General features: G+C 38.6%; 1 protein-coding gene across 1 annotated transcript in view; it reads right to left on the bottom strand.

Annotated features, from left to right (window-relative positions):
- Positions 1–23,992, bottom strand: part of LOC124171935 (protein timeless homolog) — a 577,733-nt gene that overhangs the window by 7,404 nt on the left and 546,337 nt on the right. The window contains exons 16-20 of the mRNA XM_046551376.1: positions 8,167–8,247; positions 7,147–7,225; positions 6,742–6,991; positions 207–352; positions 1–95 (exon numbers count right to left, since the gene is read on the bottom strand). Coding sequence (XP_046407332.1) covers positions 1–95; positions 207–352; positions 6,742–6,991; positions 7,147–7,225; positions 8,167–8,247 — 651 coding nt within the window. The remainder of the gene's footprint in view (positions 96–206; positions 353–6,741; positions 6,992–7,146; positions 7,226–8,166; positions 8,248–23,992) is intronic.

Genomic DNA, 23,992 nt, shown 5'->3' with positions numbered 1-23,992 from the left:
CTCCATCTGGAAGACCCTTAACAGAAAACTCTTCATATAGTCTACGAATTTCATCTTCTTGTTCCTCAGTCCAAACTGCCTTAGCAGAGGCTGATCTAAAAATAGAAATGTATTGGCCATGATTACATAGATGACTGAGCATTGAAAATGTGAGAACGAACTGGGATACAGTTAAAAATTTTAATATATTGATGATGTTTACATACTTTTCTTGATAAGATCCATAACCTTCTACTACTTCCTGAGCGTCTCGTGATGTTTTCCAGAAAAGAATCTCCATGAAGATTTTGGGATTCTTCTTTGCCACCTCGGCAAATTTTCTCAAAATGAAAACAGCAAATTTGGCCATTTCCTAATAAAATATAAGCATAAAATGAATTAAAAACAATTAGGGTCAAACTAAAATTCTGTTAACTACATTTAAACTATTAAATAGTTAAATTTCAAACCATAAATGTCTTTTTTTACCAATTCCATGATATAATAAAGCTCAAACCACAAATTAAAAAAACTGAATTCTCGATGCTGCTCCATTACATCATCCTAGCATTCCCATCAAATGAAGTGACATTTGTTACCTGTATGCTTCCAATAATAGGTTCTAATTTCTCTGTATGAACTGAACACTAGGATAGACTGGATTTTTTATTGTCATTTTCTGCCAGAGGCACCTGGCCATAGATCTAAACTCAGGCAAGAAAAAAATCCCAAAGAGCTAGACCAACCACATAGCAGATTTCGTTTCACTCTATAAAAATCAAAAACATCAAACAGTATAGAGAGCAAGGTCAATCATCAAGATTTATCAAGGTCAACATACCACTTGAAAAACTAGAAAACCATGAGACTTCCTCAAATATTTCTTTCGGATTTGGGAAAAGTTATGTACGAAAGGGGAGGCAAGATAGCCAAATGAGTTGACCCCTTATTGGCTGATCTAGAGGTGTCAGTTTTATATCCCCGGTGAAGCTTTTAGGCACCTCAAATCAATATCCTCGAAAGGCACAATGTTTTCCAGGGAAAGGAACTGAATGTGCCCTATACACTTGCCAGTGCCTCAGTCAGGGAGAGCTCTAGCCTTTCCAATCCAAACTAACCTTTGGGTTAAAACACTGGGCGAGTGATGTTTTCCTGATCTCCATTTGATCACAAGTAATTAAAAACCCAGAATTGAGTTTTTTGGGACTGAAAAATTACCACATCTATGAACAACATGAAATAAATGACCTTGGGGACCAAATATCTGTTCTGAACTATACATCTATATTTGTGAAAAATGGTCCACCACAGTGAGATCCCCTCTGAGTACAACCCTGCAGTATAACCGCCAAGATATGACCCACATATCTAACTAGCGCAACAACAGATTTCTCCTCAGCTATTGGAAGTGCATTTGGATGACTGGTATTTTCAATTTGCTTGTGGAAAATGTTTCGTTTAACCATTTTATTTTCTGCAGTAGTCACAAAATGGATATTAATACCAATTTTTTTGCGCTATTTTGTAGCTTTGTGAAAATTTTATCTGACACAATCTGGAAGCCCTAGATATGAGTTTTGAGGTTGGACTGCTTGAGATTAAAAAAATATGAAATACATACAAAATTAAAGTAGTGATATTATAAATTGAGCCACAGAGAAAGGAATAACCATAGTGCTCCCTGCACAGAAGCAAGTTCCGCTGCTGAATCATAAGTGGCTTACTATCGAGTCCGCTGCTGAATATGTTTCTTATCATCACTCAGGGGCATCATATTAGCATGCAGTAGCAACATCTTGCCTATACTGTGTAGTGAAGTTCTTTGAATTGAGCACGTGGTTCTAAACCCACCTGACCTGTTTGTTCGTTTTATATTTTCCTATGGTTTGCTTCCAAATACCATTTGCTCCAATTCAATTCTCTGCTCACGAGAAATTTGAACATACCTCATGACAGGTGACTGTCCATTGGATGCGAATTGTCTTCCTTGGGTATTTCCTTTAACCATTTCCCTCAATGAGATGATGACCTCCATGAGAGGTGATGGTATCTGAGGGCAATGTGACCCTGAAAGGTGTTCAAAGCTGTACTTCACAGACTGTTTAGCCGCAAGGTTGCGGGAGAAATTCGGCTGCTATGCCTGCAGAACCTACGTCACAAGTGAGCATTTTTAGGAAGATGAGTCCATTCTTAACCCTCTCATGCATGGTGTCCTCATATGAGGACGCCAAAATTTCTCTCGCTATAATGTAACCATATGTAACTGTGTTGGTTTCCTAAACTCCTAGCAGCTTTTTCATGATGTTCTGATCTAGCAGAGACAAAGAAACTTCGTATTAGTGCTACATTGTCCCTCTTGGAAGTCAGCAAAGGAGTAGGGATAGTGGCGCTGTGATCGGAGCGTGGAAGCTCATTTTCGTGCTGTGATTTCATGGGTCTACAACCAGTGGATTTTGCCTGTGAGTATAAATATTTGATTATTGATGTTTAATTAATTATTTATGGCAATGAGTTAAACAAATTATATATCTATACATATTTTTACGGGACAAATGTCATCCGTCCTCAAATGAGGACATTATGCATGTACAAGGTCAAATGCATGGATAGTATGGAGTTTTGTTTATTCCAAGATTTTTATATTTTTACATGCTTAGAAACTCAATGCTAATTAATTTGATTATTATTTATTATAAGTAATGTTGTATGATATTTACAAACAGTGCAAAGACTATGTACTTATTAGTTCACAATTTCTACTGCCTATAACTACACAAGTTTTGCGATAAAGTCGCTATTGATCCTTTCAAAGGAAATCAGCTTACATTAAAGTTATTTTTATCACTTCTAAGCAACTAAATGTGACTTATATTTTTATAGCAAATATTAGTATTTATAAATGAAGGGAGGCATTATTTGCAATAAATAAAAGAATGTTAGTAAGTCATGAGATTGTAATAATAGAGCTAATTGAGATGTATGTAATGTAAGCATGTAAGTTTATTTAACCTGAGGCTTAATTATAGGATAACACAACCTACTGAGTTCTCTTGCTGATAGCGACCCAAAAGACCAACTATGGACGTTATTGACGTAGATATTTGGTGCTCCAGTTCCCGTTTTTTTTTACTCTTTGAAATTGAAAAAATTGCCATTCGTTAAAATTCTAAGTATATTTAAGTATTACAATCAGTATGTTGGCTGGAACAATATATATTTATAATCGTTTCTCAAAAACTATTTGATTGATGACCTTGATTCAACTAGCTAACAAGTGGCATATCTTCTTCAGGATCGCATATGCATCTCAACTAGATCAAGAAAACGACTGGAGCGGAGTAAGATTGTTGAAATCCTCAATAAAGAATCAGAGGATGGAATGGAATGGGATAGTGATGGCTCTATCCATGATCCAGGGAACACTTAAGAAACATCTTCTTCATCTGATGAAGATACCGTTGGCATTGCAACATCCAACAATTGTGCAAGTACAAGTCCATTGATATCTGTGAGATTGATTGTTTGAGTGAGCGTAACTTGGTGAAAGCATAAATGTCCCAGAGCCTCTATTGGTCTTCAGACACTGGTTTGAAACTTTTATTAGTGGCTGAAAACATGACTAATAACAGATATGAAGAGATAAGGCGATATCTGCACTTCACAGATTCTTCTAGGATACCAGAAGATAACAGGGACAAGTTGATTAAAACCCAGCCATTTTTGGACTTTCTCCACAAATCATTTCATATATCACTCGATCTAGAAGAATTACAATCGATAGACGAGATGATAATTCCTTTTAAAGGGCGCTCATCCTTGAAAAATTATCACCCAAAAAACCAATGAGAAACCAAAAATAAATGGGGATACAAAACGCGGGTAAGGGCTGGGGCGTCTAGATATGTTTTCTGTTGTGAATTGTACCAGGGGGCATGACAGAAATTGGAATAAGATACGTTGAAAAATGCAGGGAAAACAGGTTTAAAGAAGCAGTAAAAAGTTGAAGGATGTACAAGGCCTAAAGAAAGGTGGGAGTTCTCCCGTTGCTACTTCTTCAGATGGTATAACCGTGGCTTGGTGGTTTTGCAATAATGCAGTGCATACTATATCATCATACGCCGGAATTCAACCCATGGGAAAAGTCAAAAGATAATAATAATGAGTACGTGGATGTAAACCGACCTGTGAGCATTGAAATTTATAGCAAGCATATGGGAGGGGTAGATCTCATGGATTCCCATGTTGCATTGTACAGGAACGATATACGCAACTCAAGGTGGTGTATGAGGATGTTTTACCACATGCTGAATGTAGCGGTGGTTAATGCCTCGCTATTCTGGAGGAAAAGCAATAATGTACCAATGGATCTACTCGAATTCAAGAGTTGGGTGGCAAATGGACTGATTTTCAGTGGCAAAGCAGAGCAAACGAGAAAAAGGGGACAGTCAAATTCATCAAGCCCTCCTTCGCAGTCGATGAAAAAAAAACCGACCCATAAAGGTCATAGATGAGCTAAGAGTAAGTAATAGTGGCCACTATCCAAAAAAAAAGTAAAAGGAATAACGCAAACGGGTGCCGGGACAAGAGATGCACAAACAAAACCTGGTACATGTGCGGCACTTGCACTTGGTCTCGCTATTTCCGTATTGTTTTGAAAGTTTTACACGTAATGTACATTCAGGGGCCGAAAAATATATATTGTTACGAATGTTAAACATTTTGTAACAATAGTAGTTTTAGGATTCATATTTAAAAATAATTTTTATCAGGAAGTGCAATTTTTTTGTAAATTTGTTATAAATGTTTGCTTGTAATTTTTATGTTATTTTCCTTTCCTTGTTGCAAGGTTGATGTTAAAAATTTTGAATGTGATATCATTTATACATTAACAAAATTTAGCTACAAATAACTAAAAATTACGTTTCTATGAATGTTAAATAAACAATTAAAAACAACAATGCTAAAACAAGAGTTGAATATTTTTTCTACCTGAAACATCTAATTCATGAATTCTGCGAATTTTATCACAATGACCTGTTTCAGGCATAATGTCCCCATATGAGGACGTCAAAATTTTGCCATGTAATGGCAAAAATGTTTATTTATAACAATATTACTTCAATATTATGGTCAATCACAAGCAGAAACTCGATTTAAAAAAATTATATCGCTTGAATTTAGTAACTCATGCATGAGAGGGTTAATTATTTTTTTAACTTTCACAAATCTGAAGAACTTTGAATGGACATTTATCAACCCTTCTGTGGAATTAATTCCTTTTTTGGGAAAAATTGTGATGTTTATACGCAGTATATTATCAAAAAAATACTTAAAAAATCAGATGAAAGGAAAAAGTTAATGATTAATGCAGAAAGTGAATTTTCTTCCAATACAGAGGAATAAAAGCATGGAGAATGCCTTCCACATTTTACATAAACTAACTCAATGGAGCCTAAGCTACCATTGTTCTGATATGAACCGGTACTACACTATACTCTGAAATTAGATGAATTAAGCTAGGTGAAGCTAGTGGATCTTGTTGAATCTTATCACTGTGAGACCAATCACTATAAAGAGACCTAGGTATAGACCTAGATATGGGTAGGCCTATGGTATTACTGCTGAGCCTGGCAGAAAGGGAGGCCCTGAGATGCATTCTTCATTAACGTCATAACCTCCAAAATTCTCAAACATTATCACGTGATATTCACCTCTAAGAATGAATCATACATTTGTAAAGCAAGAAAAGCAAACTTTCTGAGCCCAATACCACCTAACAATGGAAAAAATTAAATATATTATGCTTATATAATAAGTTTTAATGTGAATATCGATCACATTAGTGAGTTAAAATGTCTGGATGAAATGTTAGCATTTCAGCATTAAGAAAGCTATGCCTGTGAATTAGCCTTATGTTCCATTTTTAGAACATTTCAAGATCAACAATTGGGAAGAGATAAATGGTTTTTTATTTCAAAGATAATTTAAATGTATTTTTACCAATAATATGCAATAATCATGGTAAGTTTTGCATTTTTCAAACCTATAACATAAATGGGTTACATACCTTGCTTACACATTTTATTGCAAAAAAAGTTTGGTAAAAATAAAAAATTTTCCCACAAATAAGTACGCTGGAGAATGATATGTTACCAGTTAGATTATTCACAGTTAATTTATGAATGATGAATACAAATTTATTAATTCACATGATGCTTCATGTCATTCATATTTATCCTTCTGCCTTTGGAAAGAAATTCAATTTGACTGCTAAGTTAGCTATGAGCTACTATGATGTGATCCACAATTTTCCTTATTCATGAGCCTTAAACAAATCTTGTGGACTCGTTGTGATCAAAAGTTTGGTTTTTGAGGTGTTTCGAGAACCTGAATGACCTTGGTAGGTCTATGAAAGCCAAAGTATGAACCACATACATTCATACAACCCAGTGGAATGGAGCAATGCCTCGGATGTATCTTGGATCCTCTAGACTGGGTAAGCAAGAAGAACCCGAAGCCAGAAAGAAGCTGGTGAAACCTATCGACAGAGATTAGAAGTAAGTAACGACAAGCAAAATGCTTTGTTTGCCATTGAAACTCCACCTAGAGTGCATTAGAGAAACCAATAAATCTGTTTTGATTATCCAATGCCAGTGAGCATTCCTTATTATTCCTTTCTCTGTGACTGCATACAAACTTGGAGCAACAAGCCTAACAAGGACAAGGCAAACAGAGGGTAAAAAAGTTTTAGATAACTTTTACCTTAATATCTTTTTCTCTTTCTCCCATCACTGATGACGAATTTGATCTTCTAGAAGCAGCATATCTGTATTCCTCCAAAATTTTTTGAAATGTACGAAACAATGAAGCCTGGAAAAATAGGGCTGGAAGATTGCACTCCACAGCAATGCGGTGCATCAGACGAAGAACGCAATGGTTGACCTTAAGAGGATTGGTTTTGAAGTCTCTCAAGATGAAAGCACATGGTTGTATCACACGAGTTTTGGCAAACCTGAAATTTTTTGGAAAAAAATATCAAAGAGTCACCTGTACATGCATAATAAGTTGAAAATTTACAGGGGAGAAATCTTTTACCCTGAACAGGACTGGCATAAATGGCATTTATTTATAAATAAGAGCCATGAGCCTGAACAGAGAGCTACTCACCTCAACACAAATTCTTTGAAATTAAAACTTTGCTCAGCTGCTGAGGCATTATGATACTGCACCCCCTCCTCTTCCTCATCTGTAAAGCATTTAAAATAGGGGAATTATAGGGTCAGTACAGAATGAGGCTGTTGAATGATTTATTTAGGAGAAAGTGACATGATCTCCATTTTCTACAACCTTTATGAAAGTAAATTGAAAGTAACCACACAAACATAAACATTTACTACATAAACTGCCATACTATAAATAAATATACATGAAGCTCCTGAAAAAATGGACAAGCAACAAGGCATATATGCTCTTCTGAAAAAAATATAGATCGACCAAGAAATTTTGAAATGTAATAATTCACATGGACATAATGTACGAAAAAACAACTTAGGGAAATTAAGACATCTACTGATTTTATCTCATTTGATATACATCTTGAATTCATTTTTTTGGCATTAATTCATTCTGTTTCACTGGAGTGAGAACTTGGGTTTCCAAATGTAGATAACAAGATAAAGAGGGTAATTATTCACTCTACATTAGATTAGCTGAAGAACGAACAACTCCAATTGTGGAAATTTCAATAACAACAGTTTTTTGATCAATGGAAATGCTTTCAATCAACAAAGACAAAATAAAACTAATGTGGTGCTAATATAAAAATCAAATACCTTACAATACTTTTAAAGGATAAAATAAATATGGAATATATTTTGAGGACTAAACTGAGTTGCATTCATAAAAAAGATATATTACCGAACTCAAACATATTCCACTGCAGAAAGTCAAATGCTTAGGAGATTCCATGAAAATCATGAATCAGAAAATATTCCATTCACGTAAAGCTATTATTTACAAACCATTATATATGTGGCTAAACTATGTCATGGCCTTGTTACACAAACTATTACAGTGCATTAATTATCAATGAAAATTCAAGCTTGCAAACATGAATTTTACAAACAGTTACTTCCACAATAACAGTAATTCCTAGAGAGTAACAAAAAAAGAGAGGATTGACTTTACCTTCACTATAACTAGGATTATTATCTTCTGCTGCATTAGGCTCCTCGGAAGGTTCGGCAGTAGCCACATTGTCATCGGATTCTGAAATTAAGAAAAATCTAATTCAATAATTGATTGAATATTTTTACTACATCCAAAGTGAATATTCACGAAAAGTTATACATTAAAAGGTAGGATTATCCTTCGACATGAATAGGAAATAGACAGTTAGTAAGTGTAAAAAGTATTGCCCCAATCAGGCCGCATTTTTACCCTCTGATTTCTGGCTTTTTTTCCATCTATCACAGCACCGTTGTCCTCATCCTTTTTCCATTATATGTTCCTATACCTTACTTATATATATACACTTACTAGCTGTTCCTTAGTTCCTCGGATATGATACATATATATGCACGTACATACATACATACAAATAGGAAAATTTATTCGGACGATTAATTTCCTGACATAATGGGGTCAATACTCACTCATAAAACCCCATGTTCACGTATCGAGAGCTGAGGAGTCTTATTTTAAATAAATCGCATAAAATAGGCAATCATACGAGGTGGTTACGTATGAATCACGGTGGTGATGGCTAAATCAGTTTTCTATTCGATTTTATGAAGTCTTACCTCATAAATCATCGAAGAGATGGAATAAAAACTTATTCTATTCCAATCATAGATAGAATGGAAGGTATTCGGGGGAGAGTTTCGCGTTGGAATAGAAGTGAGAAAGGGGTTGCTTAAGCGGGGCCTGCGTGGATCCTGCAGTCTCAGCAGAGCCCGGAGGCAAATGAATGAGCAGAGCGAAAAATAAGGAACGAATGAATACAAAAGAAGAGCGGACAGGGCAAGTCCGGCACAAATTACGGTCTCGGATATGAGGGAAACTTGGATGGGCGCGGAGTCTGGGGAGAGAATCACCGGAAAAATATTAAAGGGACTCGAGAAAAAGAAACCATAACAAGAAGTTTCAAAGGGGGCAGGAAAAGATAAAAGAAATAGGTACGTTTATTCTCTGAAAATCTCACTCTTCTGCTCATTACGGGAGGGATGTCATGAAAAATATCCACTGAGTCCACCAACTTAGGCGGAGAAGGGGTATCTTGGCGCAATTATAAAGTCCTCCTTTTGGGGGGAGGAAATGAAGAAAGTTTTAGCTCAACCGTCCGATAATTCTCCAACTACGGGACGTGAATTACTTGAAAATGTTACTTTTCTCGTGGATTTTTTTTGGGCTAATATACACTGTCTGATGCCCTGAGAAATTGTAATGGGAGCAATTAGTAAAAAATTCACCTGTTTTAGACGGCTTTGTAGAAGGGGATTGACCTTTAAATTCTAAATTTCACTAGCCCCTGTACATCGAACTTGGGCTAGTGAAATGGGCTATATGAGAAAAAATAGCATCAAATTTACTCGGATTTATAAATACAGTTTTCAGGAATAATTAATTCATTTATTAAGTCTACTACACAATTATTTTTATCTAATAAGGCGATCCATCATTAACAGTGGCTTAAGAAGAGTTGGCGGTTGAAATTGAAGTTGAAGGATACATTATGAAGTCAATTTGGTAAATAAACATTAAGTGCTGACTCATCATTCATTTCAGAGGATAGTAAGGTGAGTAAGAACTCCAAGCTTGGGAGCTTAAATGAGTGAAGTGAGTAGAGTTCGTAAGAGAAATTGGCTATTATATACATAAAAAATGTAGATTGATAAATTGTCCATGTCCCCAATCTACCTTTACCACGAAATGTGAAATTTTACTCAATGAGATTATTCTATTCGGAAAAGATCTTCTCATAAAGATTTGCCGGCCTCGGTGGCGGTGGGGTAATGTCCTCGCCTGCCAAACCGTAGGTCGTGGGTTCGAATCCCACCTGGGTAGGTGGTCCCTATTCAGGGCACGGATGTTTGTGTTGTGTATTGTTTATCCTCCGTTGTAAAGGCCTTAAATTGCTGTTTACGGGGAAGTTGGAAATAAATAAATTCCATTACACTTGGCATCACGGAAATTAACTTTCACGTTCATTTACGATGATAATCTCTAACGCGCATCACTGATACTAATTGCCAAAACCTTTGCCTTCTTTTCATCCCATCTAATAAATACTTCTTCTCAGCCAACATAGCTCACACCATCATTTCCACACATTAAAACGACGTCATATAGCAAATATAATTCTCGAGTCTTTTCCTTAAACTCAGAGTCAAGGATTCCCCCATTAAGTCTTTCATGTGACTAAATACCTTCTTTGAAGTAACTTTTTTTCATCGCTTCTTCACTGCTGTGCCACTTTTCATCATACGTTGTAACCATAGGTGTTAATTATCCCTTAAGTTGAAACTTCTGACCACCATTTAAAAATCGTCACCTTTTTCTCGTACCATTAACTCTAGCAATATTTTATAAATCGTAATTATCGCATCTAATATCGTAAAGTATCCAACAAACGTCATCGAACCCGCTCACATAAAAATATGTAGTCAAGTGATAGGGAAGAGCATCCTACACCATAGGCAACACAAAATGAATTAACGATTAAACGTTGCCTACCTTGCAGGATGATGCCAGTAGAAGCGAAATATTATAAATCGATTTTTTCCCTTTCGCTGCTGTTCAATCCCCGAAAACCTACTCCTCACATGCGGCGAAAATGTTAAATTGCGTTTCCTGGGCCCATGGAGCAGGTACTTCCAGGATGGGTGTGGTACATCCTCCGAAGGGTCGCTAATCCGCGGCCCTATCCTTGACGAGCTCACCCACGCAGGACCATCTCCTCGACCCTACCAGCATTGTTTTCATCGCAATCCTGCCAATCAAGCAATCAAGCATGTCTTTTAACCGTGTTTCTACGATGGAAAATAACGATTTTGTTAACTTTTCTAGAAACGTGGCTGCGGACAACCGGAAAAATGGCCATTTTAGCAAAGTTAACAAAACCGTTATTTTTCATCGCAGAAACACGGTTCAAAGACGTACTTGATTGCATGATTGGCAGGAGTGCGATGAAAACAATAAGTTTTTGATGATCGTATTGAGTGATTGATTTTCAAATTGCAGTCAGAGCGGTCACTTTTCGGGAGGTAGGCTGCCTGCTCATAGGGTCGAGGAGACGGTCCTGCGTGGGTGAGCTGGTCGAGGATAGGGTCGCGGATTAGCGACCCTTCGAAGTGCTTCGGCGAAAGTGCTGACCGCATGGCAGGGAGGAAGAAAAAGTACGTCCACCGCAGTCTGCCGTGCGGACGTACTAGGTACGTCCACAGCAGTGAAAGGGTTAAGTATCCAGAGAGCGAAGAACTAACATAGAAATAAATTGTAGTAAGATTAAGAATCTCCCACCAAAAATATCCCAACCTACAAAAGACAACCTGAGACCTTCATAGGAGAAAGGGGTTTCACAAAGCAAAGACAGTGGGAGAAGAATAATCGAACGCAAGATGACGACCCTCCTCGCAGCCTATCCGCCACGCCCAAAAAGGGAGAAAGTAATTCCCCGTAGCACGCGACGCGCATGTACGAGAGGGAATAAACACGAGGAAGGCGGGAGGAAACAGCGGGGGCGAATAACTTTTGTTGCCTGCCCCACTCCTCTCGTTTTATCGCGGCCAAGAACCACTGTCTAAAATTTGCCACGTGGGAAATCGAGGGCGAGTCCTGGGGAAGGGCGTTAAGCGTTTTGGGGGCGAATCTCGCAATTGGGAGGGCGGAAGGAACGAGGGAGTGGAACGAAGGCGGACGGGGTGGAAAATCGGGATCGGTGGGAGGAGGAATGCAACCACTTAAAAGCGTAGACGAACTCGCTGGATTCGGGCAAGAAGGAACGAAGGAGTGGCGGATATGAAGAGTAATATCTCGAGAGGGTATTACAAAGAGAAAGACGGAGGTGGGCATGAGAACGGAAGGCAAGCGTGATACACGTCACACACGATGCTTCCTCCAAAAGATGGAGACTGACGAAAAACAACCACGATTCTGTGCCTAATCAAATAAGATGCAGTATTACCTAGCCAGCCATTCCTGGGGTGGAAGAAGTGTATCGCAAAAGTACTACCAAATATAATTCACAGACCACATTTTTAAGGTGCATTAAGAATTTTGAGATGATCTTCCAACCCTCAAAATGAGGGTTGTTATATGATTCTACATCATAATAATTTGCCTTAGTTAATAGTTATTTTCTTTCGCCAAAAAGCGGAGGAGTTTAAGAGAACTTACGAGCAAGATATTTATTAAAAATCTGACTAAACGATCTGATAATAAAGGAAAACATATGGAATTAATACAATAATATCACAGCTCTACCACTGAAATAAATAATGATGTCGACATTTAATACGAACAAAAATAAGCCCTTTTCTTCAATTTAATTTATAATTTGAGTTGTCATCGATTTTGCAATGAGAAGTTCGGAAATTAAAAGCTGCTTACTTCTAAATAAATACTCAATTTTTATCACAAAAACAGATTAATTGACGTTTTTGCATTATAATTGCTGAAAAGCTCAGGTAAAAATGGTTCATAGGGAAAAGTAAGTCATTAGTAATACGTGGATTAAAAAATAATGACAAGTAAACATTTCGTGAAAAATAACGACTCAACAGTCAACATGCCCCAAAAGTAGAAGTAAATAGTAAAAAAATACCGCTTCATCACCGAAAAAAATATGAAAATTAACAGTTGAGTTAAATTAACCAAAATATTGAAAAAAATACGTAAAACAAGAACCACAGTTTACTATGCACTGCAATTGAAAGATAAGATAGCTTTGAAGCAAATATCATCAAATTTTCATTATTTTCATCGATGGTTCATTAAAAATGCTTTGATGGCAGAAATATGCATATTGATGAATAACTTCCCGAAATAAATATTGCGGGCTTATCGAGAGATTCTGGATAAGTAATGATGCACATTGGTCGGAATTTGAACATTCATATTTTCAATGCCATGAACGCTGGTGCGACGTATTTTTCTCAATATTGATATAAAGCGATAAGCTTTTTTTAATGAGGGGATGGATTTTAAATCACATTGAAATACCTCACTAAAAGCCAACACAAAATTCAAGTAGCTAATGAATTAATTTTCAACAGAGGAAGCTCGGGACGGTATTGCAACAATGGAAAGGATTGCTTTTTTCCTCGCCAAATAAATGGGTGGGTACTCCCATATTTTAATCCCCGTCATTTATTTATTTTCTCAAATTTAAATTGGAGTGAGAAACCTCAGCAATTCACCCAGGAAAAATTCATTAATGGCAACCGAAAATGTAGAGAAAGAATAAAAAAAAACAACTCGACTTATCTCTTCGTTGATGCATCATCACCGTAAAAACATACCTAGGCACCGAATTAAAATAATAACCTTTTTTCCCCAAGTCCACAAGCTGTCCTTATTCACATAATTGCATGAATAATTAGAATAAAAAACGCATCTAAAACGCAATGAATATATAAAAAATCTTCGTAATGGATACATCATTATCACAAATAAAACAAGATTTAGCAAAAAGCAAACGAGCCGCCTTTCATCGCCTGCATGTCACATAATTAATGATGGATACAGCCTGGAGAACGTAGTGTTCATACATAAAGGTAAAGAATGACCATTAGGAGTCACAGAAATAGACACATTGCCATTATTGTTTCCAGAAGTCTATTAGTTGATGGAAGGTGACTGATAGGGGTATTTTCAGGGATTCAGCTATTGAGAGAAGGCGGGGGGCGAAAACAGAAGTCGTTGGTGTAGTTGATGATTTCACGCCTTCCATTATCCGAGTCACAAAATGAAGCAGATTTTATCTCATGCAGACTTTTCCATCCGCCATTCCTTGCTAACCAGATTAACTTTAACGTCACTTTCCTCAAGAGGTAACGGATAACATTTACAGTTAAAAAATAGAAACTTCTGCGCCTCAAGTTACTGATAAAAATATTTTTAGAAAGGCCAGCCCATTGAGTTCTAAACCGTTTGTCTTTTTGGGAGCTACGTGCTCTAATAGGCCAAGTCGATGCCCACAAAAAATTATCGAATGAGAGCCATTTCAGTTGATCAATGAAATCCAGTCAATAAAATCAATTAGTTAAAGAAAAAAATAAAAATATTAAAAATTAAACTTTAACAGCCCAAAAATATTATCGACAAAACGAAACAGTTAACTACAGTTTTGACGAATAATTTCGGCCTTTAATAAAAAAAAATCCGTAATCCTACTCATTGAAAACAGTATTAGAGGGTAGACGGTGTTGGGTAAATGGCGGAGAGGAAGGAGAAGAATAGGAATTTTAGGTAGAATGAAAGGGAGGTGGCCTGAATTGTGTACTGAAGAGGGAAGTATATGGAGGAAGGGGAAGCTGCCAGAACTGTTCTTACGTACTCCATGAAAACCTACCTTAATCAGAAGAATACTTAAGTAATAACAATCCTACGCATGACGAGAGAATAAGTGCGATTAGGGAAGCGGAGGAGTTGAAAGTATGGATTTGAGGCGGAAAGAGGTGAGGGGCAGAGTGGGTGTCCCGACCGCGGCAGCCGCCCCTCATTCGTTCCTCGACCAAACTCTCCCCTCCTCCCCACCCTCAACCCCTTCGCGCCCCGAACCACTGCAATGCATTACGCGCTTGATGCTCCGCGTTCCAAAGCCACAGACGCCACCCCTCGCCCACCTACTCCTGCCACGCCGAGCCGTTACACCACCCACCTCCTCCCAGTCGTTAAGTGGCGTCGACAAACCCTTTCTACAAACAGGGATGCTTGCGTTTCCCACAGCAGCCATCTCTCCCTCCCTCCCTCTCTTGTTTGAGCCTCGTCTCCTCCATCCGTAGCCATACCCACCCACTTACGTCGCGTGAAAATCCACATAAACACACGCATCTTCCAACCCTTCGCGAGTCTACGGGACAATAGGAGGTCTACATCGATCGCTAAATGATATCTAGAAGTCTATATCGATCGATATGGGATATTAGAGAATGAAAATCGATTGATAATAGTTGAGCGTTGAGCTCATTATAGTAGCAATGAGCTCAACGCTCAACTATTATTGCCTCCTTTGACTACCTCTTCTATTACCGTGTTCTTAAATAAAAATCACTCAGCTAATACTCTTTCATGGAAATGAAATATTTTTTTATTTCATGCATCGAAAAAGGCCGACCCGCAATCAAAAATTCAAAGGAAGTTAAAAAAATAGGCGGTAACTTAAAAATGTTAATAGAATATGTACATATTTACAAGAATACGCTAATATTTACGAAAATACATAGATTATTAAATGCATCGATTGTTTCCATATTATCAACATAAATACTTAAATTAATTTGCAAGGGCAAACAAGGCTTTTGTAGATAACTAAGATTTACTTTTACTGAAAATAATATATTTTCATACACGACAAAATAAATCGATGTATCGAAAATAAGTCAGGGATACTGGACTGTGACCTACTTTAAAACTGAACAGGATTTAGCAATCGAAGGTCGTGGAAAAGGAGTTGGATTAAGCTTTTAGGTTTCAATGATGAGGGGGAATCATTGCGAGCTTAAAATATTCATGTGAACAGACCCACGCCCATGCCAACGCATCGGTTTCCGATACACACGGCAATACAATATGAAACCTTTATCCCACACTTTCATTCTCGCCATCACTCACAAGTATCCCTTAAAAGCAGAATTCAACGCGGCCTGTTGTTCGCGGGATTCGAACGTTACTTTCGAGGGACTCTTCACTCTCGTGCTCGTTTCAGGGAGGAATGGTTGGGTGGAGGAATCTTTGGAGTGACAGATGACGATTCGTGGGAAGCCAACCGATGATTAATGGATCCGAATCCGCGGAAAATGCTTTCGAGAATGGTTTTAGCGGAGATGGAAGCCCATCGAGTAAGCACACGGCGTCGGCGGGGGAGAGAAGAGGCATCGCGACGCCACTTCGGCGAATCGGAATGGAAAATCCAGACTTGAGGCAGTAAGCGTAGAAGTTATTCTTCTATTTTTTCAAGGGGGCCAAGCCAAAAAAAGTATGAATTATTTCATTTCTACAGGGAGAACGGATTTCTACAACTCTTAAGGATTAAAAAAAAACAAGCGACAGTTCATTGAGCTGCATAACTTTTTTCCATTAAAAAGTTCAGTTTTTAATCGAAATAGAAACAAGGTACATACAAGTTTGGTTTCAAATATCAACAATAAGCGTTTTATTCTGATAAGACCCGCATATTATTCTCCATAAAAGCACGTAAAAAATGGAAAATTTGATTCGCGTCAAATGACGCTGTTTATAAGGACTATTCAGAGCTCATATATGAAAGGTAAACACGTTCATTTGGCTGGTTAGATTCTAAAAATGTGGGTAATTGACTGACAACGCCACTGCAGGAGTATTGTAATTGAAAAAGGAAAAGCTAAATACAAGATTTTGAATACAAGGTTAAACAGAAAAAATAGAAGAATGACTTCAACAATTTTGGCTGGTTAAGGAAGTACAATTAATAAAAATTATATAAAGTCCAATTTTTATTATGACTTACTGAAGAAGGAAAGCTGATGAATGATTCCCTTAGGTACCCATAAACAATACACACATTCCCGATAAGAAAAATGTTTAATAATAAGTTTAAAGTTAATAAAGCAATTAAAATTTTAAAACAGAATTAGAAGCAAAAACAGGAGAGAGAAGAGAAACTACAACATTAACTGTATAACGTCCACTAATGAATATTACATTTATATAATTCGTTGTCTCGGGCGCGACTTCATGAAATCGACTTAACATATTCCACGTAAATTTAATACTGAACAACCAAGGTTTCGACGTGGCACGTCATCATCTTATATATTTGCATCGAAGACAGAGAATAATGAAATTTTATTTTTAATTTTTTTCAATTTATTTTATTATAGTATTACATTTATTTCAAAGCTCAACGTAAGAAAATTGCCAGAAGAGAATTTTATTTACTTAATCTTAATTACGGGGATTTTTTCATAACAGTAAGTCCAAAAAGCAAATCCAATGGTCAAATGTCACGGCTACGTGCGCTTACCTAAGACTTGGTAGGCGGCCGGTTTATACAGTCGGAGAAAGAGTAGGGGAAAATATGAGAGAGGAAAGGATTCAGAAAACGTGACAACACCACGGAAAAACCCGGGACTCCCAACACTCTGGAACGCGGTTTACAGCAATATTCGTGCACTCAACGAGCCCAAAGCCTATCGCAGGACGCCGGTTCCCGAGTCAACAAGCTCTTAGGCTATGTCTCTCCTTGGAGTGCGCCATCAAAGTCCTACTCTGAGGCTGAGCATTTTTCCTCCGAAATACGGCCACCTCCACCCTCTTTTTTTCTTCCTCCTCCCGATTTTTAAGTGTTTATCTTCATAAGGGATTTCGACCGCTTTAAATCTCTGCACTTCATTCCTGGGGGAGGGGGACGGGCGGCTTTCCGCGGCGGACAGGAGCGTTCCGCATTAGCATTTTCTAATTGCCTGTCCTCGTTATCGCACCATTTAAATGCATGCGTCAACAAACTTACCTTCCTTCATGTCGATGCTGATGTGGCGCGGCGAAGTTTTTTCACGACGACGGGGGATTTTTTTTTTCAGTTCTCTTGATTCGACCCCAATAAAGCCATTCGTTCTCTCCGGTCGTTGGTCCGCACCCCTCTCAAACCCCCCCCCCCCTTTGCGTACTCCATGTAATTTCCCTCTGACTGTGATCATGCGATCACCGACTTTATAGATCGAACAGAGAAAACGAGCAACAGCCCTTGTTGGTACAAACAAAGAGGGCGTTTTGCCAATTCAGTGAAGTTACACGTACGCAAACTTGCGTAACGTGTTCCCGAAGCTGAGGTTATATCCATCAAATTTTTCTGAAATGCTAATTTTGTCTATATTCACGTAAGTTCTGACACAAACCGGGCGAGAAAAATTAACATACGTGACATCGAGTGTTGTTTGATGAAAAACATATATGGTCTCACAATAGACTGACATCTTTGGTAAATCACCAGATAACGACGAAGCGCCCTTCGGATATGCAATTAACGACAATGTACGGACCAGCAATCTGTAACCGTTAAGAAGATAAATGGATGGGAAATAGACTAAATGGATATATGTAAATTGCAAAGCAAAGAAATACTACAAGGAAAAATAACCCTCACTCATTTTTATAATGCTACCCATCTCTTTCTCTGACTCATGCACCAAACATGATGCGGCAGGAATGTAAGGAATATACGAGAGAATTGAACTATGCCTGTGCTCACCCTTGAACATAAATGTGTTTGGGAAGTGAGGATAGAAATGGGAAGTGAGGTATGAGGAGGTACTGGTTAGTTGCACTGTATTAATGGGCATTGCTATTCATAAAACTGGAGAAACTGAATTTCAGGGAAAATCAAACGTAACGTATCAGAGCAAGCGTTCACCGACGTATGACTCCCGTAGATGACATCAGTTCCAGTATCGGTACAAACACAGGGTTATTCAAAGCAACTCATGTAAATTTCTACAGAGAACACGCATTTTTTTAAATTCCAGTGATAAAAAATTCGGCTTAGCAGGAGCTACCAGAATTCAGCTGCAAGTATTTAAGAGTTGATATTTCAAGAAATATAAATATTGGGCATATTTTTGGCGCGCACCAACAAATTTTCCCAGTAAACAGTAATTCCTTTAGCCCACGAAAGCACTATCTTAGCGAGGAAATACAAGGGATTTTTTCAGCAACACCGAGAGACGGTGACCACCTGGGAAACACGACGCGACAAATTTTACTCAGCGCTAAATAAGGGAAAAATATCACACAGCGTTCGCCACAGTTACTGCCCCGAGCGCACTTCCGGGAAGAGGAGTGAGGCAAAAGGCGACCAATTTGCGGCTAATCTCGGCCGTCGCGGCGGGCGGACGTGAAACACCACTTTGTCGGCGCGAAACTACGGAATGGAAAGGCGGGAGAAGAGTAAGGGATGGAGATATTGGAATGGGGACGGGGAAGAGGGTTTGCGGAGACGTGGGGTAAAACACTGGAGACCGCGGAGGAAGGGGATGAAATCTTTCCGACCACCCCACGGCGAAAAATACCTCCCCTTCACAATTACGTTCTCCTCTCCACACCAATATTCCACGCCCGCACCTTCCTCCAGTTCTGACGAATCCTAACCCCGCCTACTTCAGGAAAACCACGAAAAACCTCCCCTAAAACACCCCTCCGACTTAAACGCTACATACACAAGACCACCCACACCCTTCTGGCTTCCCCGCACCTTGCATCATCATCTGCGCCTCTCCAGGGCGCGCTATCAAGGGCCCAGACAACAACGTAAACACACACACCTACATACGCACGCAGACTTAAAGCCTTCGACGGAACACAAACAGGAAGAAGACGAGGCTTTCTCCTCACTCATCCCATTAATGGAAAAAACTAGGGCCCACACCCACGGCTCTTATCTCCATCCGAAATTTCCTCTGCGTCAAATGCTTTCAGAGGCGACAGAGATAGGACGAGGACGGGATGGGGGAAAAATAATTCCCAGCGCGAAAGGGGCTGGTGGTTCGGGGAAGCTTGCGTTTGGTTGCACGCTAAGTAGCGGAGGAGAGGAGCTGCTCCTCCCTTGCAAGAATCCCTAGAACTGTAAACCGTGCCTCTTCCACCTTCCTCGCTTGTTATCTTCACTCTGCGGATGAGTGAATTCTCAATAGCTTCGATTCTCAGGCATAGTAATAGATATATATATAGAATCTATATCGAGAATCAATCGCATTAGGCTACGCCAATTCCATCGGATGAATATTATACGTATAACAACCAAGAAGCATGAAAGCTTCAATCAAGAAAAACGCATAACAACCAGTTTATGGTGAACCAGTAACTAAGTCTCCTGCTAGAAGGCCTCCTAATGTAATAAAAAATCATAAAAATTCAAAATCCGGAGGACTTGGTAACATTAGCCATCTGTCCACCGGAATTGTGGTACATAGATATCAGATGTGGCCAATTCGTATGGTCATTTTCGTTTTCCTGATGATTTTTACCAATTAATTATTTTATTACCATTGGAAATTATTCGTCTCTCTAATTAATAAATGAAATAATGTACTGCAGTGCTGTAATTTCTCATTGACGAATTAAACTTTAATTTCATTTTCATGAATTTTAATTACCACAATAAATTTGTATAGATAATTTTGTAATATTTCATTGAACTAAATATGCAGATGATATATTTGTTACAAGTTAAAAAAATGTATTTTTGAGAGATTATTGGTTTGGTTTTTCTACTCCAGCCGTAAATTGAATTAAAATTATATAAGTATGCTAATGGATTACTACCGCATCCAGTTTCTTTTTGGGAATATAAACGGATGGCATCGAGAATCAGGAATCGATTTGTAAGAATCGGTATCGCAAAAAAGTGGAGTCAACTCATCCCTACCCCATTACTTTCCCACGCCCCCTCCGGCGAGCTCAAAGGGAGAATGATGGCGGGAGAGCCAAGTGTATTCCTCGCTTTAATCTCTCCTCGGCGGGCAAAATGTTTATCCACCGCATGGAAACTCCATCGTAACAACTTTACACTCAGTAAACTGAGGGGAGAAAAACAAAAAGCACGCGCCCTCCCCCCCCCACCGCATTAAACGCTCGCCGCGCTCTCGTTTCTAACTGGCGAATTGCAAAAAGTTGCGTTTAATCCACCCGACAGGAATCAAGTACGGGGGTAAATTGAAATTCGGCAACTCCTTGGCCTGGAGACTGAGGGATACGGCAATTTGCGAGGCATATGACTCGTCCAGGAATCATCGGATCCCAGAAAAATTTTCAAAGACTAATTTTGATTTTCTGTTTAACCCCTAGGAATAGGCCTCTTCTGACCCTCAGATTTTATGTGTGCAGAGGTCTACTTTAATATTTGACTTTGTACCCCTTTCTCTTTAAGGGGAAGAAACTATACTTTCAGTAAGAATTGGCGCTTTTATGGGGTATGATATAAAAGAATTTTTCTCGAGTTACTAACTATGTCAAATAAAAAGGAAAAAAAACGAATTTTGACTTATTAGTAAAAATATATGATTACAACCAAGTATTGTACGACGAATAGTCAAATAACTTTAAAGTAACCACTATCTGGAGTTGAAACTTCCGATAACATTATAAAAAAAAGATTAAAACCATGAAAAACAAGCATGATACTAAAACCCACACTTCTTAAACAGCTAATTGAATCTGAATTTAAACCATAAAATCAACAATGATAGGACGGACGAAAACAAACTACTATTGAGAAAAATCAATATTTTCTCGATAACTACAAGCATTCTGAATTAAAATTTCATTTTTTTTTTACCTCTAACTGAAAAAAAAACTAAACAATATTTTGAGCTCTGATTTCACGCTGGTTATGGTCTAGCGGAATTCGAAGATGGTCGTAAAATATGTTATGAGAATGTTAATTTTTTTACAATTTAAATTATCGTTTTCATCTATCACGCCGGTGCTAATGGGAAACGACTCTAGAGGAGAAATCTACCATTCATAAGGGCTCAAGGAAGGCGTGCACACAGATATCAAAGGAAGGCTTAAAATCCACCCACCGCGACGCGCGAATTCGCCCGCCTGTCATCGATCAAGCACGTGAACTCGGAACACCGGCACTTCGGACGTGACAGAGATTGCTGGCCGCGCGACGACGGCGGGAGACGCACTCCTGATGGAAGGTCCACGGCGTGACTCGATTTATCAGCCATTGCAAATTCGCCCACTTCTTACGCCAACGCTTCACGACACGCTCACGCTCGAAAACCGATGGGACGCTTATAAATCACATAAAACTGAAGGGTAAAAAAGAGCTAATTTTATAGAGGAAAAACATTCATCCATCATTAAGTGCATAGGAGGTCGTACGACACATCGTCGCAGTGTAAAAACGAAAATAAAAAGAAATCAACCGAAAGCCTAATTTATTTCCCTAATTTTTAATTTTGCGAGGGTAGCGATTTATCGAGGCGAGTCCGATAACGAGGGCCCTCGGTCCCCAAGTCTTGTTTCTCCAACAATTGAATTGAATACCACGGCTTTCAGTAAAGAATTTCCTATATATATGCCGATGTGAAACCAGAGTTTATTTCCGAATTTCCTACGTCCTAGGAATATTCCCACTTGTACCGATTTATACTTCAGTCCTTGATACAACACACCCATTACTCCATACTAGGACAACGCAACTCAAACTAAATTACCCTGAACTACATTAAAATATGACGCTTAATAACCTTGATTAAATATAAAATCAAACTTTTTCGCAACTTAACATCGATTCCATAAAATATGCTAGGTAATAATCTCACGAGTAACGGTACTCGACTGATATATTATGGGCGGCATCGTTGACAGAAGATGACAAAAGAGGCTACCGGGATTCATTGTATTTGAACCCAATTTTTATTCAGAGCGAAAATGAAAGATAATAGAACTAGTCCAACATGAGGTTATTTTCACTGTGAAGAATTAGCGCACCTTGGCTCTCTCTCTCTGGGTAATCCACTGAAGTTCATGTATACATTTCCTACATAAATATTTCCTGCCTTGCATATATTTCTCACTAACTGGCGATTATCTTCCAAAATTATTAAGCGGTTAACGGGTTGTCATTACTAAATTCCGTGGTTAATCGATCATTTTAACTATTACACCAGGCCCCAGAGCATTTGCGATACACCTCATTTGCCGCTTTGGCTATCCCCAGAAACACCGCCAGAATTTTAGGAGGTCACCTTTGCGGGGTGCGGGTCAGCATTCGCGGACACATTCAAGTTAGGGGAACACGGGAACGACGCCCACCGAACAACAGCGCGTGGCAATGTCTGGCGAGACCAGTCAGCGGAGAGAGCGACAAGGGTAGGTGCCTTCCTACGAGCCTCGTTTCAGCACGCTGCCATGTCGCACCATCCGGACCACTGTGGCCGGCACCCACCACCTTGCCCCCAATCGCTTTGAGTCCCCCATCTCCCAACGAACCATTTACCCAAACTGGCACCACCGCAACTCCCTCAAGGCCATCCTCCTGCCGCCTATCCTAATACACCGCCACATGGCACCAAGACCTCGCTAGCCGTATCCGACGGATGTATATAAATTCGCCCACCGCAACCGGCTTTGCCGCGCCGAATGAAACGCACCCCGACCAGCAGCCCATCCCACCCGAAAAACGAGGAGCAACCCCCTCGGCCGTAAAAAGTAGCCCAAAGCCCTTCTCCTATCCCCCAGAAAATTCATCCTCCACAGTAAAAGCAACGACCCAGATAGTAAAAATTTTAAAAATATTTCTGGTCTTATAAATGAAATATTAATTTATTTTTACAACAACCATACTTGGTAATTATTAATTTAAAGCACACATCAATCCTACTCGATCGGTTTTTTGGGCTATTTAACTTCCTTAAAATTTATGTTTTTTATTTATTAATTTTAATTAAATTTTAAATTTATTTAAGAAAAACTTCTCAGATAAAATTTGGAGTACATAAAATTGCATGCACGTATTTTCTAAAGTGAAAATATTTAAAATTTAAGACAAAGGGAAATGTTAAATAAGAGCTATTTTATGAGCCCTAAATATTTCAATATCATTTTATTTGCCTTATTATTCCTTGCAAAAAGAGAAAAAATAAGACCGGTAGAAACAGAGTGACGTGTCCTCATATAAAAACTATTAAAAAGTGATTAATGATTTTTCAACAGAATTTCGCAAGGTGCTAATGACCGGAGTGGTCCACCCACCCTGAAATTTACTACCCACTGAAAAACCACCCCTTGCGCACAAACGCACCTG

Source organism: Ischnura elegans, chromosome 1 (genome assembly GCF_921293095.1).
Source record: "Ischnura elegans chromosome 1, ioIscEleg1.1, whole genome shotgun sequence".
In the NCBI taxonomy this organism is placed as follows: domain Eukaryota; kingdom Metazoa; phylum Arthropoda; class Insecta; order Odonata; family Coenagrionidae; genus Ischnura; species Ischnura elegans.
The sequence above is the reverse complement of the archived record's forward strand: the minus strand, read 5'-3'. Positions and strand labels throughout refer to the sequence as shown.